The sequence below is a fragment of the Nelusetta ayraudi genome, unplaced genomic scaffold (genome assembly GCF_046127955.1).
Source record: "Nelusetta ayraudi isolate G7.1 ecotype Tasmania unplaced genomic scaffold, CSIRO-AGI_Nayr_v1 ptg000042l, whole genome shotgun sequence".
Taxonomy (NCBI): Eukaryota; Metazoa; Chordata; class Actinopteri; order Tetraodontiformes; family Monacanthidae; genus Nelusetta; species Nelusetta ayraudi.
Genome location: NW_027466092.1, coordinates 4430068 through 4445028, shown reverse-complemented (window position 1 = coordinate 4445028; position 14961 = coordinate 4430068). Strand labels below are relative to the sequence as shown.

General features: G+C 40.8%; 3 protein-coding genes and 2 non-coding genes across 9 annotated transcripts in view; 3 read left to right on the top strand and 2 right to left on the bottom strand.

Annotated features, from left to right (window-relative positions):
* Positions 1-168: 168 nt before the first annotated feature.
* trnar-ucg (transfer RNA arginine (anticodon UCG)) lies at positions 169-241 on the top strand. Its single transcript has one exon. It is a non-coding gene; the product is annotated as a tRNA-Arg (tRNA).
* A 742-nt stretch (positions 242-983) lies between these two features.
* mrpl58 (mitochondrial ribosomal protein L58) lies at positions 984-3069 on the bottom strand. 3 transcript variants are annotated; one of them, XM_076033773.1, is made up of 6 exons: positions 2670-3069; positions 2119-2143; positions 1966-2025; positions 1812-1870; positions 1483-1652; positions 984-1389 (listed from the first exon to the last, which is right to left on the bottom strand). In XM_076033773.1, exons 1-6 carry the CDS (start codon positions 2820-2822, stop codon positions 1305-1307), a joined length of 552 nt encoding a protein of 183 aa, XP_075889888.1. In that variant the 5' UTR covers positions 2823-3069; the 3' UTR covers positions 984-1304. The 3 variants fall into 3 exon arrangements, with proteins under 3 accessions (XP_075889888.1, XP_075889886.1, XP_075889887.1); XM_076033771.1 differs by having other exon boundaries at positions 1788-1870; positions 2670-3053; XM_076033772.1 differs by lacking the exon at positions 2119-2143 and having other exon boundaries at positions 1788-1870; positions 2645-3053.
* Positions 3016-3087, bottom strand: trnaq-cug (transfer RNA glutamine (anticodon CUG)). The gene has a single exon. It is a non-coding gene; the product is annotated as a tRNA-Gln (tRNA).
* Positions 3088-3829: 742 nt separating this feature from the next.
* daglb (diacylglycerol lipase, beta) lies at positions 3830-11058 on the top strand. Its single transcript, XM_076033770.1, has 15 exons — positions 3830-4538; positions 4626-4777; positions 5257-5431; positions 5511-5778; positions 5895-6017; positions 6547-6674; positions 6772-6898; positions 6986-7069; positions 7795-7872; positions 7966-8046; positions 8558-8685; positions 8991-9059; positions 9421-9493; positions 9601-9854; positions 10428-11058. Exons 1-15 carry the CDS (start codon positions 4444-4446, stop codon positions 10621-10623), a joined length of 2031 nt encoding a protein of 676 aa, XP_075889885.1. The 5' UTR covers positions 3830-4443; the 3' UTR covers positions 10624-11058.
* Positions 11059-12145: 1087 nt separating this feature from the next.
* Positions 12146-14961, top strand: part of spag9b (sperm associated antigen 9b) — a 38064-nt gene continuing 35248 nt past the window's right edge. Inside the window, exon 1 of one of the 3 annotated variants that reach the window (XM_076033765.1) lies at positions 12146-12874. In XM_076033765.1, the coding sequence (XP_075889880.1) occupies positions 12575-12874 (300 nt within the window). In that variant the 5' untranslated portion in view covers positions 12146-12574. The remainder of the gene's footprint in view (positions 12875-14961) is intronic. The other 2 variants (XM_076033764.1, XM_076033766.1) reach the window with 2 other exon arrangements.

The window sequence follows — 14961 nt, the reverse complement described above, 5'->3', positions numbered from 1 at the left end:
AATATTCAATGACGAGGGCCTTGATTACTATCAGCGGCTCCTATTTTAAACGCTTTAATCGGATTTTAAAGATTCATGCGGAAAAAACCCATAAAAGGAACGAAGAATCTAGTGCGTTTCTTTGGCGGATATAGTATGTATTGGTAGACGCGGCCGCAGATATTATGGGACCGCGTGGCCTAATGGATAAGGCGTCTGACTTCGGATCAGAAGATTGAGGGTTCGAGTCCCTTCGTGGTCGATGTTTTTTTTTTCTTGAACACAAGTTTTACCCGTGTAAAGGTTTAATCGATTTGCAAAGTTTTAACCAAGTAAATATTGTTTTGAGGTTAGTGCTATATCTATATTGTTACGAATATATTGTTAGGTTAAAATGTTAGATTATACGTACTGCTTCAGGCAATAAAGAACGCGGTAGGGAAATGCACACTGGCCTTAAAACATTGTGTACTCCATGTACACATGTACTCCATAACAAATAAAAACTAAACTGCCAACGAAATTCAAATGAACAGACATCTTCGTTGGAGTAGCTCATTGTTTCGTATATAAATGTAACCATTACGGTGATCGTACGTAGCAGAGTGGCGCAGCGGAAGCGTGCTGGGCCCATAACCCAGAGGTCGATGGATCGAAACCATCCTCTGCTAAAGTTTTTTTTTTTTTTTTTTATAGCTAACCTTTTTTTTTTTTTTTTTTTTAGCGACAACTTTCACTTGTTCTTGATTGAAATAAATGCAGAAAATAGTAATATATATATCGCTAATAATAGAAGAAAAGTTTCTGTGTTTTACGATTTTCCTTTTGGGTGAATTTCTACATCTAATTATTTTTGTGTTTTTATTTTGGACTGAGTCCCAGCGATAGTTCCTTAATTTATATGTGACTAATCTTACTTTTCTGTACATTTCTGTATTTGTGTACATATAGTTATTCAGTAATACTAGATCTACTTGCTGCCTGGAACCACAACAGCTCACTGGTTTTCATTAAGACAGATGGATTGATCATTTATTTTCCCCACAGGAGAAATTTACAGTCAATGCAATCATAAATAAAAAAAAGTGCAAAGTAAAGTACATGACAATAAATCAATGAATTATTTAGTCCACTGTACCAAGGTTTCTTGGGATTCTACATCCAATCTTTCAGTGACAGACTGCACTGTTAATAAAGGTCACTGAATGCTTGTTTCCTGAACGTTTTTTCAGCTTCTTTTAACAAAAATCCCGGAGTTTGATGTTTCTTGTTCGGCGCTTCTAACGGACATAGACAATTGCAGATAAACACAGTTGGTCCAGATTTTAGTCATAATCCACCCTTCTACTCCTCTTGATATCAGACTTGATCTTCTTCTGATTGAGTCGCTCCTTGTTTCTCTTCTCCAATCTGCACAACACATTTCACATCCAAAACAAACAGTGTGAACATGCATAACCACTGTGGACAGAAATTAGAAGTGCTCTGCTGCTGGTTGAATACCTGGTTTTCCTGAGAGCTAGGTCTTCCACTGATGGCTCATGTGGCTTCTCACTGGCCTCAGCGATGATGTCAGAAATCTTCTGTATACAATTGGAAAGGTTTCTTTGCTGACTCCTGCTCAGCTCAGAGGTCACAAGCAGCTCCCCAACCTTGTTGATGCGGTTTTTGTTCTATGCAACAAAAAAAAAGAAAAAAAAAAAAAAAAAAAAAAAAAAAGACGAACCCCCCCCAGCAATTACAGTCTAAATAAAAGCAAACATGTTATTATCATACAATGTAGATACATTATTATTTCAAAAACAAACCTTTTCTAAGATTTTCTGCCTTACATCTTCTGGGATCCAGTCTGCTGTGTCAACATGGAACCTTACTTCTGCTTTTGAACTGACTGTGATTGAAAGGCCATTCAGCACAGAAAAAGAACCATTAAAGAGTAATAAGAGTTGATGTTTTATTTGCAATAGATTAAATTGATTTAACAACCTTTATTGACATGCTGACCACCAGGACCACTGCTTCTACTGTACGACACTGTCAGGCGGTCTGCAGTGACACAAGCCAGGAGAAAAGGACATTAGCTATTGTTTTAATTTAAAGCAACTTAGAGTAAATATTGTTTCTTATTTGTTTACTTACCAACTGGAACGTCAATTTGTGCGTCCTGTCAGAGTAAAATGTCAAATAAATATTGACATTTGATAGTGACTTAAGACATGGCAATAGCATTTTTACAAACATTATTTTCAAGTATTAAAAGCTGATCGATCTCTAATGTTTCAGGTACTACTAGGCAATGTTTTCTAATACCGAAGAGACATTAATTCATTTCATTGAGATTTTGAAGTTATTGTTGCGCCATTGAAACTTGTCAAAGAGATACTATTTTAGTCCTAATAAAACATGTTGACTAACCTCTGAATATGTTTCTGATAATTGTCTATTCATACATAAGGGTACTTTAAACATATTGAAATTAAAATGTACGTTTGAGTAAACTTCGAGTATCGTTTGAGTATTTCATTGTCGGGGCCACGTGTTCTGCTTTTCGGTAATCAAAATATGCTCATCCTTAACTAGTGCATCCTAGGTTTTTTGCCCGTGCTAACGTGGTAACTGTACAAGCAGGTCTAAGACACAGTCTAATGTTGAAGAAAAAGAAAACTGAAATCGTTATAAATATGACTGACCTGTAAAATGCCTTTCCCTTTAGTTTCGTGTACAGCACTGGACTTGAAATTATTCATAATACACGAGAAAACCAAATAATTCGTTTTCCTGTTTTTAATCACGTTTCTTCCAGCTTTACAGCACAGAAGCTGCTGAACTATGTACGCCGCCATTTTGCAGTGACGTATCAAGACCGCCACTGTGAATATTTTCACGCGATATATACTGTAGCATCGACCAGGTTTCTTAAAGTTTGTATGAGTTGAATGACGGTGAATGGCGACGTAGTAGTTAATTCTTGCACAAAAATCTTCCACATTATAATCTATTATTCTTGAGCAAGAAGTCAACCAAAATGCAAAATTTAGGTTCCACCGAGATTTGAACTCGGATCGCTGGATTCAGAGTCCAGAGTGCTAACCATTACACCATGGAACCACATACGTAACCCCACCCATTAATGTATTCATATTGTATATATATTGCGTCTGACTTGTTCTTATCACACTGAGCATATACATATATATATATATATATATATATATATATATATATATATATATATATATATATATATATATATATATATATATATATATATATATATCAATTTGGACATTTCATTATCAAATTGATTTAAAAAAACATGGTGGCAGTAGTAGAGCAGTGTTTTTAAACCTTTTTTTTTGAGCAATGGGATATTTTTATGTTTAGAAAAAAAAATCCGTGGCACCTCACCGACCAAAACAAACAAACAAAAAAACAAACAAACACAAAATGACACTTTTTATCCTAACAATGACAACATAGTCATTATTATTATTATTATTATTATTATTATTATTATTATTATTATTATTATTATTATTATTATTATTATTATTATTATTAGTAGTAGTAGTAGTATTAATATTATTACTATATTTATTTATACTCAGTGTGAAACCTGGACCTGTTTAGATGCACACAAAGCTGATATCCTGGGAGGGAAATAAGCTTAGATTCCCTTTAAAACACAGTCATTCTGCAATGGACTGTTTTTCACAATCAATTAAGTGAAAATGAAATGATATTTTTTTCACGGCACACCTGACATTATCTCATGGCACACTACTATGCCGCGGTACTGTGGCTGAAGTAAGTAGAGGATATCACCGGAACCTTACGGCGATCGCTCTGGTTTCTGCAGGGAATACATAACCTACGGACACTACCTTATCATAACAAACCAGGAGACCCAAATTTGGATTTGTGTCACGTTATCTTTTTTTGACGTTATAAAAAGGCCTCGGCGACTTGCGACAGGTTTTTAGAGTCACTACGAAGATGTATCATTTGGAACCAGTCGGATACTTTTGAAATACATTTTCAGTAGGCCAGTGTGGGTAAGCTAATGTTAGTAGCTAACGTTTATAATGTAGCGGTCAAAAAAGTTGTGTGCTCTGGGGTGACAAGTCGCATTACTACATGTTCACGGTGTAAAACATAGGTGGTGTTTAACTGGAGGCTCTTAAAGTAATGCCAAGGATACAAGACTTGAAAGCCTTTTGATATCGGCGTGTTTCTTCCGTTAGCTTTCGGAACAAGAAAACACCCTAAACGTTTACTTCATTACGCAACTTTGGAAAGCGACATGTGACATCATGGAGTTAGCCCATCTCGCTCTCAGCCGCTGCTCTGACTGAAGTCATGCCTGACTTGGAGTGCCCATTGTGGAAGGAAACCCGACACGCTTCGTAGCAGCGCGGACGTCGATTATCGTCGGTTGGATATTTGTGCTTCTTCACCTTTAAAATGCCTGGAGTCGTGGTGTTCGGTCGGCGATGGGGGATCGCCAGTGACGACTTTGTATTCCCGGGCTTGTTTGAGCTTTTTCTCCGCGTGTTGTGGTAAGTCTTCTACTTTGATAACTGTCGACGACCCACTTGGGTTAAATCATGTCAACACCGTTTCTCTCGTGCTTTTTTTGATTGCAGGTGGTTCGGCACCCTGATTCTGTTTACCTACCACAAGGGTCGTTTTGACTGTAGCGGGATAGAAGTTCTACACACCTATCTCGTTGGACTGCTCGTTGTGCTGGCACTCATCATCTTGTCCCAGTGTGCTATCGTCTATGTCAGTGCCCAAGGTACGCCTGCTCTTTTAATTAGGTTGTGTAAAACTCAGACAGAAGATAATGGGACCGTTTTCAGACTTCCCACAGTGTGTGATCACAGGCTATGTAGTGTATGTATGTATGTATGTATGTATGTATGGCATAGCAGGAAATTGTGATGAGACCTCATGATGAATACAGGAAGTTTCAAATCAAATGTTACTCATTCCAGTGCACACCCTAGCAGCAAGTTACCACCTGCTCTGCTCTGTATTGATTGCCTAGGTGCTCCAGTGCTGTGAAAGTACTTTACACGTCCATATATACATATATATATATATATTTTTTGCCATTGTGCCTCATTTATTTAGAATTTCTCAATAGCTCACAATATCTGTCCTGAAAAGGTTAAACATGCGGGATTCTGTGGGCTAAAATGTTTTGTCGAGCCACACATTGTTATAACACATCTGTTACACACCCTTCACCTATGTATATTTCTTTTTCCCCAGGTACCATCACAAACCCTGGGCCGCGGCGCTCTATCCCAGCCCTGGTGTACCTGCGTGCCGTCCTGTACCTCCCCGAGCTGGTGTGGGCGTGTCTGGGAGCCCTGTGGGTGTCAGACGACAGGCATGGGTGCGATCCCGCCACAGTGGTGGCCGTCCTCGCAGCAGTGATTACTAGGTCGGTTGGAAAGTCACATACGCATCTGTAACTAACTATTCAAGCATGTGCTTTGACTCAAAATCTTCCTCTTTTGCAGTTGGATCATCCTGCTGTTCACTGCATTAGGGGTGCTCTTCGTATTTGACCCACTCGGTGACCCCCGTCCTCAGCCAGGTGATGTGGAGCCGCTAGGAGTGCGGAACCTGCAAAGCAACGAGCGCTCCCAGTTCTTCTCCAAGGCCCGCTCCGTGGCCACCAAGGTGTGGGAGTGCCGGCTGCGGCTTCTCTGCTGCTGCCTGCCGCAGGACGACAGCAACCGGGACGCTTTCTCCAGCGTCGCAAAGCTCTTCAGCAAATTCTTTTCTGTGAGCAACACCTTCCTGAGGGCGTCCGTCCTGTTTCATTGTGTCAGCGGGCTCTGAGTTGGATGATGACGAGTGTCGAGGAAGGCTAGAAATGAAAGTCCATACTTGTGTTGCAGGACACAGATTTGGTGGCCAGTGACATAGCAGCTGGTTTGGCTCTGCTGCATCAAGAGCAGGATAAGATGGAGCGGAGCAGAGACCCCGAGATTGTGATTGACCACAGCCCTTCCTCTCCAATGGTGAGTGCAGACAAGAAGGCTCTGCAACAGACTCTAGGGCAAGAGGGAATAGAGGCAGGCCAGCAGTCTCACTTCACTAAAATCTTTGCCTACTCTGCTTTCAGAGTTGAGTCAGTTAACTGTGTTTGTCCCTTTAAGCAAAATTTAAATCAAATAGTGTCTTCAAGTATTGCTTCCACACCTTAAACCACAAAGTGAGGTCCGGCAGGATTCAAGGTTCAAGAACTTCATTTGTGTCATGCTAATAGGATGTGCAGTGAAATGTAAATCAGACCTCTCCAAGCCTTTTCTTGACTACTGAAGGCCAATCATTATTTTTCTCTTCCTCTTTTCTTGTTTTTCTGTTTCTTTTATCTCGTAAAGCCACTGTTCAAAATGGCCAATTTGTTCAGTCTGTTTGTGTGTGTGCTTGACCTCCAGTGACACACAGCTGTTGAGCCAGTTCTTTCTGTTCTTCAAACCTCCATTCAACTGACGTTTGTCCTGCCGTAATTTGTCATCCTGTTTCCGTTTGGTTTTCTGTGCGAAGGGTGAAGATTTGGAGCTGGAGCTGGAGAATGCCGCACACTGGATGAAGTTTGCTGCAGCAGCTTACGGCTGGCCTTTGTACATTTACTCCCACCTCTTCTCCGGACCATGTCACCTCTGTGGAGAGTGGTAAGTTTGTTCATCCTTCAAAAAATGTAATGGAATCAGCATCTAAGCCAGCTGATGAGATGCCGACGTATTTCACATCTACTATCGTGCACAACAGCTGCAAGAGTCGCTCGGCCGACTATGACATTGTGGGTGGAGACGCACTTGGCTGCCAGTTTTCCTCCATCCTGCAAACCACTGGTCTGCAGTACAGAGACTTCATCCATGTCAGCTTCCACAACCAGGTCAGTTTAGCAGTTCACTTCTCAGGACTTGGAGGCGGTCAGTATTCAGACTCGGACAGCTTCAGCATCTCGGCTTATTTCTTGCAGGTTTACGAGATCCCGTTCTTTGTGGCCCTGGATCATAAGAGGGAAGCTGTTCTGGTGGCTGTAAGAGGAACACTGTCATTGAAGGTAAGTTTGTGAATTTTTTCTTTTCTTTTTGTCCTTTCGTTCAGATCAGATATTATTTTAGGGCAGCAATGTTCCCGGTCCAGCAGCAACAAATTTAGCTACTTCGATACCGTCAGTTGAGTGAACAAACCTGAAAAACCTGGGACCTGGGAAGACGTTGCTGCTTAAAAATTAGTCACCGATCATCACCAAATAGTTACAGGAATAAATTGAATTGCTTTTTTTTTTTTTTGTTTAGCTTACAGGTACTACCCAGAAAATTAGAATATCCTGAAAAGGTTGTTGTATTTCTGCAATTAAACTTAAAAGGTGAATTTGACATATTATATAAACAAATAATTTGCAAATCAATATATTTCAAGTTTTTAGTTCTTTGGATTTTGCTGATCAGGTCTTGCAGCTTAAAAAAACCCCTCAAATTTTATAATCATTTTCTGAGTTTGTGGGTTTGTGGTTTTAATAAGCTGAAAATCTTAACAAGCAAAGTTACAACAAGGAACTGCTTGAGATATGTCAATTTGCGTGTAATGGCTCAATAAAATTTGTTGGTTTCATCTTTTATGTTAAATTGTATTTTTTCTTGAAACCGGTAATAGTGGACAGGTAGTAAGTGTTAAATGAGTGTACAGAATTGTATTTTAGCATTGCCTTTTACTTTAATCTATGACGGTAACTCGCTTTGAAAGTTTTCCAAGTTGATCGTTTTTTTTGGTTCTGTCCCGCAGGACGTCCTGACAGACCTGTCTGCTGAATGTGAAAACCTGCCTATTGAAGGAGTGTCTGGAGCCTGCTATGCTCACAAGGTTTGTCACGTGTCCGCTCTGAAGACCAGCGTCAGGTGCAAGGCTCATTTTGGCTGATATCTGATATTAACAAGGTCATTTGCCTGTTTTCAGGGCATTTGCCAGGCAGCGAGCTACATCTACAAGAAGCTAGTGAATGATGGCATCCTGAACCAGGCCTTCTCCATTGTGCCGGTAAGTGGCTATAACCGACGTCAGAAGGTCCTAGCTACCTCCCTGATTATTGGTTAATTTCATTGCGATGATCATCTCTAACACAAACATGTAGTGATGTGAAAAATAGGACAGAAATATCAACGTTCTGCAAGAAATGGGTGACATCCCAGGTCCGTCTCCATTCATACAGCCTATATGTTGCTGCACACAAAATAGACTAAAATTCAAAGATACAGTATTATTTTATCTATGGGCGTTCTGTTTGAATCATATTTGATGATATTCATCCTTTTAAAAAAAAAAAAAAAAAAAAAAAAGTACACTGCTACAACAAGGCAGAAAGTGTTTATCTAATTATAAAATAAGAAATAATAATTATATATGATTTTTTTAAAATCAGGAAATAGTAACGCAAAGTTTCTAAAGTTTGCATTCATGCGTTCATTATTATTTTCAAAATAATAATGAAGATAAAAAGTGGATGTAGAACAGGCATTTTTTATTTGACGGCCTCTTGTATTGTTTTTAGGAGTACAAACTGGTCATCACGGGCCACAGTCTGGGTGCTGGTGCTGCCTCGGTCCTGGCTGTACACCTGCGCAGTTCCTTCCCTACCCTGCAGTGTTACTCGTTCTCTCCACCAGGGGGCCTACTGAGGTAAGGTAGTGCAGTCGGGGCATAGAATTTACCGGTCACTGAGGGATTTGGAGGAAGGCTGGTTAGGTCTCTGTTGTTGAAACGTCTATGCTGGTTTCACTGAAAACAATGCTGCGCGTTATCCATAAAGTTTGACAATATCATCATTGAGAATTTGTTTTTTAACTTATTTTTATTGAAGTAATCAAGATTCGTAATGTTACCTCGCTGTTTAAGTTCTTGTATTCGGTGTGGCAACATTGCATTTTCTTTACATTGTACATACAATGTATTAAAATATGGTTTCTTTTTCTCTTTATGTGCAGTAAAGCTTTGGCTGATTACTCCAAGGACTTTGTGGTCTCTGTTGTTCTGGGGAAGGATCTGGTTCCCAGGTAAAACAAAGGTTTTTTATTTATGAATAATTGTTTTATTAATACTGGTTAGATTTCAGTATCGCTTAGACGTTCATGATAGACTTCAGTGTAGATCAGTCACGGTTGTAAAATAAAGTTTTATTTTTTTGTTTTGGCAACTGTGCAGCCAATATGACTGTGCTGTGGCGCTCGGACTATAATAGACCTCCATGTGATAGACTATATTTGTCTGTGCCCTGTTATTACAGCCACAGAGCAGAGGAAAAACCACTGCTGCTTACACCCTGCCGCTTGCCCGGCTCTCTCTGCTGCCATTTCTTTGCAGCCTCTTTGTCCTAAACAATCTGCAACCCAACTGCAACTTGCTCTCTTCCAACAGACTTAGCATTCCCAACATGGAGGATCTGAAGAGGCGAATCCTTCAAATAGTGTCCAACTGCAATAAGCCAAAGGTAAAATAAATAAATAAGCAAATAAATAAAACAATCAAAAGTATTACATTTTCAGTTTCACACGTCAAGGCTCAAGCAGTGACTTGATTCTGTGCATGGTGCCGCAGTACCGCATCCTCCTGCAGGGGCTCCGGTACGAGCTATTTGGAGGAGACCCGGACGACTTCCCCACAGAGATGGAAGACAGGAGGGAGGAGGCACTCAGCCAGCCGCTGCTGGGGGAGGAGTCACTCATCGTTCGCCACTCATCGTCCTATCAAAGCCTGGGGTCAGACAACTCACCTGTGCACATCACCACAGACTTTCCTCTCTTCCCTCCTGGACGCATTCTGCATATCAAGGAGGATGGACCGTCTCGCAGGTCTGCAGCCAAACCCCTCACTTCACTTCACAGAATTTTTTTTTTTAAATGCCTGAATGTGCATCCTGTATTGGAAGTCTCAAAAATAATTCCTGAATACTGTTTAGCCACAGTGTCTGGATCCAAATGTATGATTCGTATTTCTTCTGAAGTTAAGCTCCTCCGTTTTTTCTCCTGAGGCCTTTTCTGTAGAGATACAGATCCTTTTTTTTTTTAGTAATACCTATCTTAGCACAGCATCATTCGTCTTATAAAAATGATTCATAATGGTCTTTAAAGGTCCTGTGTGTAATATTTGGCTTGATTTATAATTTTTATAACCAACAAAGAAGAGAGTGGATGAGGTATCCAGGTTTGCAGGCCACCGTAGTTAAAGGTGGGTGAAAGACATTGCAATCTAAAGTGTGACCACTTGATGTCGCTGTTTCTTCATCAAAGTCCCCAAATATTACACGCTTAATATTTAAATAACATTGTTTTGCACCGTAAATCCAAGTTTTTGGTAAACACGGAGTGGCAGCTGCGAGAGTGATTTCTCAAGGAATGTCATCCATGTGTCCCTCTCCCCTGCAGATCTTGTTTTTCCCAGGTGCGGTACCGTGCAGACTGGTCCAATGAGACAAACTTCCAGAGTATTTTGATCAGCCCCAGGATGCTTGGAGATCACATGCCTGATGTTGTGATGGGGGCGCTCAACAGTCTCACCAGCGAGAAGTCCTTCCCCCTCTGCCCGTCGTCGCCTCACAGCAACCAGCACTACACCATGTAAAGACTGATGCCTCTCAAATGTGCTTCCAGAGCAGAATGTAATGGGTCACATGAAACCAGGGAGAATCGCCACCGGTTGTGATCTTCTTGGATGGATCTGATTTGTCAGAACTTTGGAGCAAGTCCTTGTTGTTCATTGTCTTTTTGCACTTTTAATTTATACACCCTATGTTGAGCTCAAAGCGACACCAAAAGCAACCCTATAAAGTGAATTTTTGAATGTGCGTCGTGTACAATAGTTGACAGTACTGCAGTTTTCCTGTGTTGTCAGTGTTTATCATTTATGTTTGTGTGTGTATGGAATGACTGGTGCAGTTTCCCACCAGTCCTGAAAAAGACTCAGACCTAGTCTTCCTTTCCTCTGGAGAGGACTTGAAGGGCATCATTATCCAGGTTGTGAGAATAAAGGAGGTAGAGTTTTTACCTCCAAAATGCACATTTGAGCATTTGAAGTCATTTTTGAATAGTCGTAGTGAATCTGTCCGTGTTATTTGTCTCCAGAAATCAGGGTGCACAGTGCCTATGCATCATAGAACATAAAAAAATGTTTCAAGACTGGATGCAGCGTGTTTACAGTACGTTCCTTTCTGCTTTACTTAAAAGCAGTTTTCATAATGCATGTTGGAAAATTACAAAAAAAAAAAAAGGATTGAAAGAAAGATTGTACTTGTACATTTTATCGGTGTCTGTTTACTTGCTATGGATGCTGCATTCTTTTTTCAGGTAAAAGCAGCATTAAAGGATTGAATAATCACTACGTGCAAAACTACTCCTTTACTTTTTGTTGTCTGCATTGAGCTCCATGCAAATAAAAGCTTTTATCAAGCCAACTCTTATTTCATTTCTTCTTGAGATAATTAAATTGTTGACTTTACCTATTAATGAAGAGGCCAAAAGCTGCTGAATTAATCTCTTAAATATAAAGCTTCATGAGTCAGTGGGCGGAGTGAAAATTTTGAATAAAAAATATTTCCACTGAATAGGTCACTGTGGATTAGCAAGGGAATTTTCTTTCTTTTTCAACCCTGTTGAGCACGTGACGTAATGGCAACGTCCCGTCCCACGTCCTGAGCAAATGAGCTCTTCAAATGATCCTCGTAACCCTCAGCGTCCGACAATACCGACTCCCCAGTGCGACTCGTTGGTGGCGTCAAAATTATATGAAGTTACCCTAAACAATTAAATATGTCAACATGTTCATATGAGCATCGTGATAATTTACACGACAAAGCAATCGGTCTCATCTCTTTTTTGGCAATAGTTTAATGAATTAAATGAGTTGTCAAGTCCAACATGCACATATAGCACTCTGTAAACATATATATGTATATATATATATATTTGATAACACTTCTATATGAGTATGAAAACAAGCATGGTGCCGTGAATTGTTTTCATCAGCAATCAAATCAAATGTAATATTAAATAGCATGCTCCCGCCCACTAAGCGTAGCATCAGAACAACTATAAAAGCGCAACACGACGAGAGTGTGAATTCAACCGCAATAACACGACCTAACGACATTACAGAAATTTCCCCCAAAATATTCTTTTTTGGTCGGTTTCCACCCCCTCTCAATATATACTTATTTGTGTTTACCAAGCTTGTTTATTACAAAAATTCCGACAGCGCCTGAAGGCAGCACTCCGAAGCTCATCTGTTTGACGGGGAAACTAATCAGGAGCCAAGTAAAGACTTTTTCACTACTGCTAGCTGCTCAGCTAGCGAGGGCTTTTAAAGTCACTCGTCCACACGGCCACGGAATACGGACGTTGTTTGCAAAGTTTAGTGCCTCGTCTGTCAAGCGCACAGCATTTGAGCGATGTTTTAGAGACAGCTCCCCGCTGCCGCTGAAAGTAAAGCAAGGCGGGCAGCCTCTGGCCGTGGGCTGAAGCTTGCGGCTAGCTCCGCAACATTAGCCGGGAAATAAAGCACAAGTGGAGGCAAGAAAATGGAGCTGGACGACGTTGTCCTGTATCAGGACGACTCCGGCAACTCGGCCATGATGTCCGAGCGGGTCTCGGGTCTGGCCAGTTCGATCTACCGCGAGTTCGAGCGGCTCATCGAGAGATACGACGAGGACGTGGTGAAGGAGCTGATGCCACTGGTGGTCGCCGTCCTGGAGAACTTGGACTCGGCGTGCGCTGTCAACCAGGAGCACGAAGTGGAGCTGGAGCTGCTCAAGGAGGACAACGAGCAGCTGATGACCCAGTACGAGCGAGAGAAGGCGCTGAGAAAACACGCCGAAGAGGTGGGTTTCGTTCGGCACACGGCTTCCAAATTGATTTAATAACGCGGATTACAGATCAACAGGCTCTCATTCTGCGCTGTGGTATGACGAGATTAAACGACAAACCCCTTTAGGAAATCTGACAGTTCCCCGGCGCGATGTTTATCTACGGCTTATGTGATGCTTCCCCCCCCCCTCTTAATAACAAATGTTTGCCTTTTCACTAGATATTTTATCATTCACTTGATTCGGCGCACTCTAAACGCCGCATAAACCACATTTCTAGGTATGAACGGCACTTTCAAAACTTTGGATACTTCCAGCCGCCCGAAAAGCAGCGGTTTGCTGGAGGGTAATGAGGGTAAAAGGCAAAGCCTCTTAGTCAAATATTTGTAAATTGAATTTCTGTTTCAAAGAATCACTGCTCTATGTGTGGAAGTGGGCTAAACATACTTAACCACTTTGCTATACTGAGGTTCTCTACTGTAGACTATCAGGGAACACCCAATAAATGACAAAGTCCCACTTGTTGTAGTCCGTGTTTTGTTACTATTGCTTGCTGTTCTTCTTTATAAAATGTGTACTAAAACACGCAAGTCAGTGATTTTTGTTGTGTCCAAAAGCCACCGCTCTGTTGTTTGGTTGTGAGTTCAGGTAACCATGGTTATCCATGACTTCAGGGATGCAAGGATGCAGTTAAGCCTTTGTTACCCCTGATTGTTATTTACATTCACGACAGATGGGCACGCAAACCAAACCGTGATTAGTGTTTGCCTGCTGCCCCTGCACTTCCAACATATACGAGTTTGAATGTCGCTTATCACATTTCCTTTTGAGACAAATGCCAGGGACACCACCGCCATACCACCCAACTCCTCCCCTGTGACACCTGTTGCCATGTTTCTCACTGTTACTGCGCCTCAGCAGTGCAGACTGTGGTAGCGTTGCCAGTGTGCGACACATCTAGAGTGGCGATGGTGCCACAGCAGCACTTTGTGGCTCTGCTTCAGCAATGAAATCACAGCTGTGATTACAACATCCAAACATATTCCGCGACTGGGTGTCAATTTGCACCTTTTAAATCGCTCTACAGCCAATATGCACGTACATGTTTACTTTTGGGTTGTGTTGAAACGGGTTACTTAACTATTTTAATTACACACACATACATACATACATACATGCATACATACATACATACATACATACATACATACATACATACATACATACAAGAAATCCATGTAAATGTGAAACAATGGACAGTTGAAGTCAACTAAAAGGTGATTTACTTAATCATTTATATATGGCTGCTCAGTTTGTTTAGTGTCACACTCTTATTTTTAAGGTAATAATCAGAATAATGCTTCCTCAGTATCCCTTGATTCACCTTTTGGGGGATCATCTGGTACAGTCTTTGCCACAGGCACAATTCTTTGTTGTGTTATCTCTCATGTCACGCTCTTGTGGTCCAACCATGAATACTCGATTTGTTCTATTCCACCCATGATACTCCATGCGTGACTCTGAAACAACCACTTAAAAGACCATGTAAATGAGTTCGTTATCATTTTAATTGAAAGTTAAATATAAATTCTATCCATAAAATAAAAATGAAAACATGTGCTTCAAAATCCTAAAACGAACAATAATGTTGAATAATGTTGAGCAAAGTGCTTAGTGGAAAATGTACATTTAACTAACATATTAACAAGTGGCCAAGAACAGGACTTGGAATGTTGTTGCTTAACTATTCTGTGTAGATATCTAGGTTCTATTCGTTGTTCCTTTGTTTCTACCACTATTTCTGCTTTTCTCCTCCTCCCGTACACCAACAAGCCACTCGCTGATGCTTCTTGAACAAACCTGCAGGGATTAACACTTAATCTACCTTCTTATTTTTCCAGGGATTTTTCTAATCCCAGAAAAATTAGCAGTAACCAGCATTCCTGTGACTGGAAAATGACTGAAAAAACTGAAATCCTCCCCTAAAGAGTCAGACTAGCATATATAAGGTAATATAAAACAGAACAGGGCTGTTCAATGTGGCTGTTGATGACTGTTGGGATCAAGGGAATCGCTTAATTCCTCTACATGTGCGCTATTAG

What these genes read in the sequence shown, in the direction of transcription:
- daglb (XM_076033770.1), top strand. Translation starts at nt 4,444, where the DNA reads ATGCCTGGAGTCGTGGTGTTCGGTCGGCGATGGGGGATCGCCAGTGAC. An exon ending in GAGGAACACTGTCATTGAAG is followed by an intron (nt 7,070 to 7,794) that starts GTAAGTTTGTGA and finishes TCTGTCCCGCAG; the next exon opens with GACGTCCTGACAGACCTGTC. An exon ending in GAGCCTGCTATGCTCACAAG is followed by an intron (nt 7,873 to 7,965) that starts GTTTGTCACGTG and finishes GCCTGTTTTCAG; the next exon opens with GGCATTTGCCAGGCAGCGAG.
- mrpl58 (XM_076033772.1), bottom strand. Translation starts at nt 2,822, where the DNA reads ATGGCGGCGTACATAGTTCAGCAGCTTCTGTGCTGTAAAGCTGGAAGA. An exon ending in TGGTCAGCATGTCAATAAAG is followed by an intron (nt 1,871 to 1,965) that starts GTTGTTAAATCA and finishes TTTCAATCACAG; the next exon opens with TCAGTTCAAAAGCAGAAGTA. An exon ending in GGCAGAAAATCTTAGAAAAG is followed by an intron (nt 1,653 to 1,787) that starts GTTTGTTTTTGA and finishes TTTGTTGCATAG; the next exon opens with AACAAAAACCGCATCAACAA.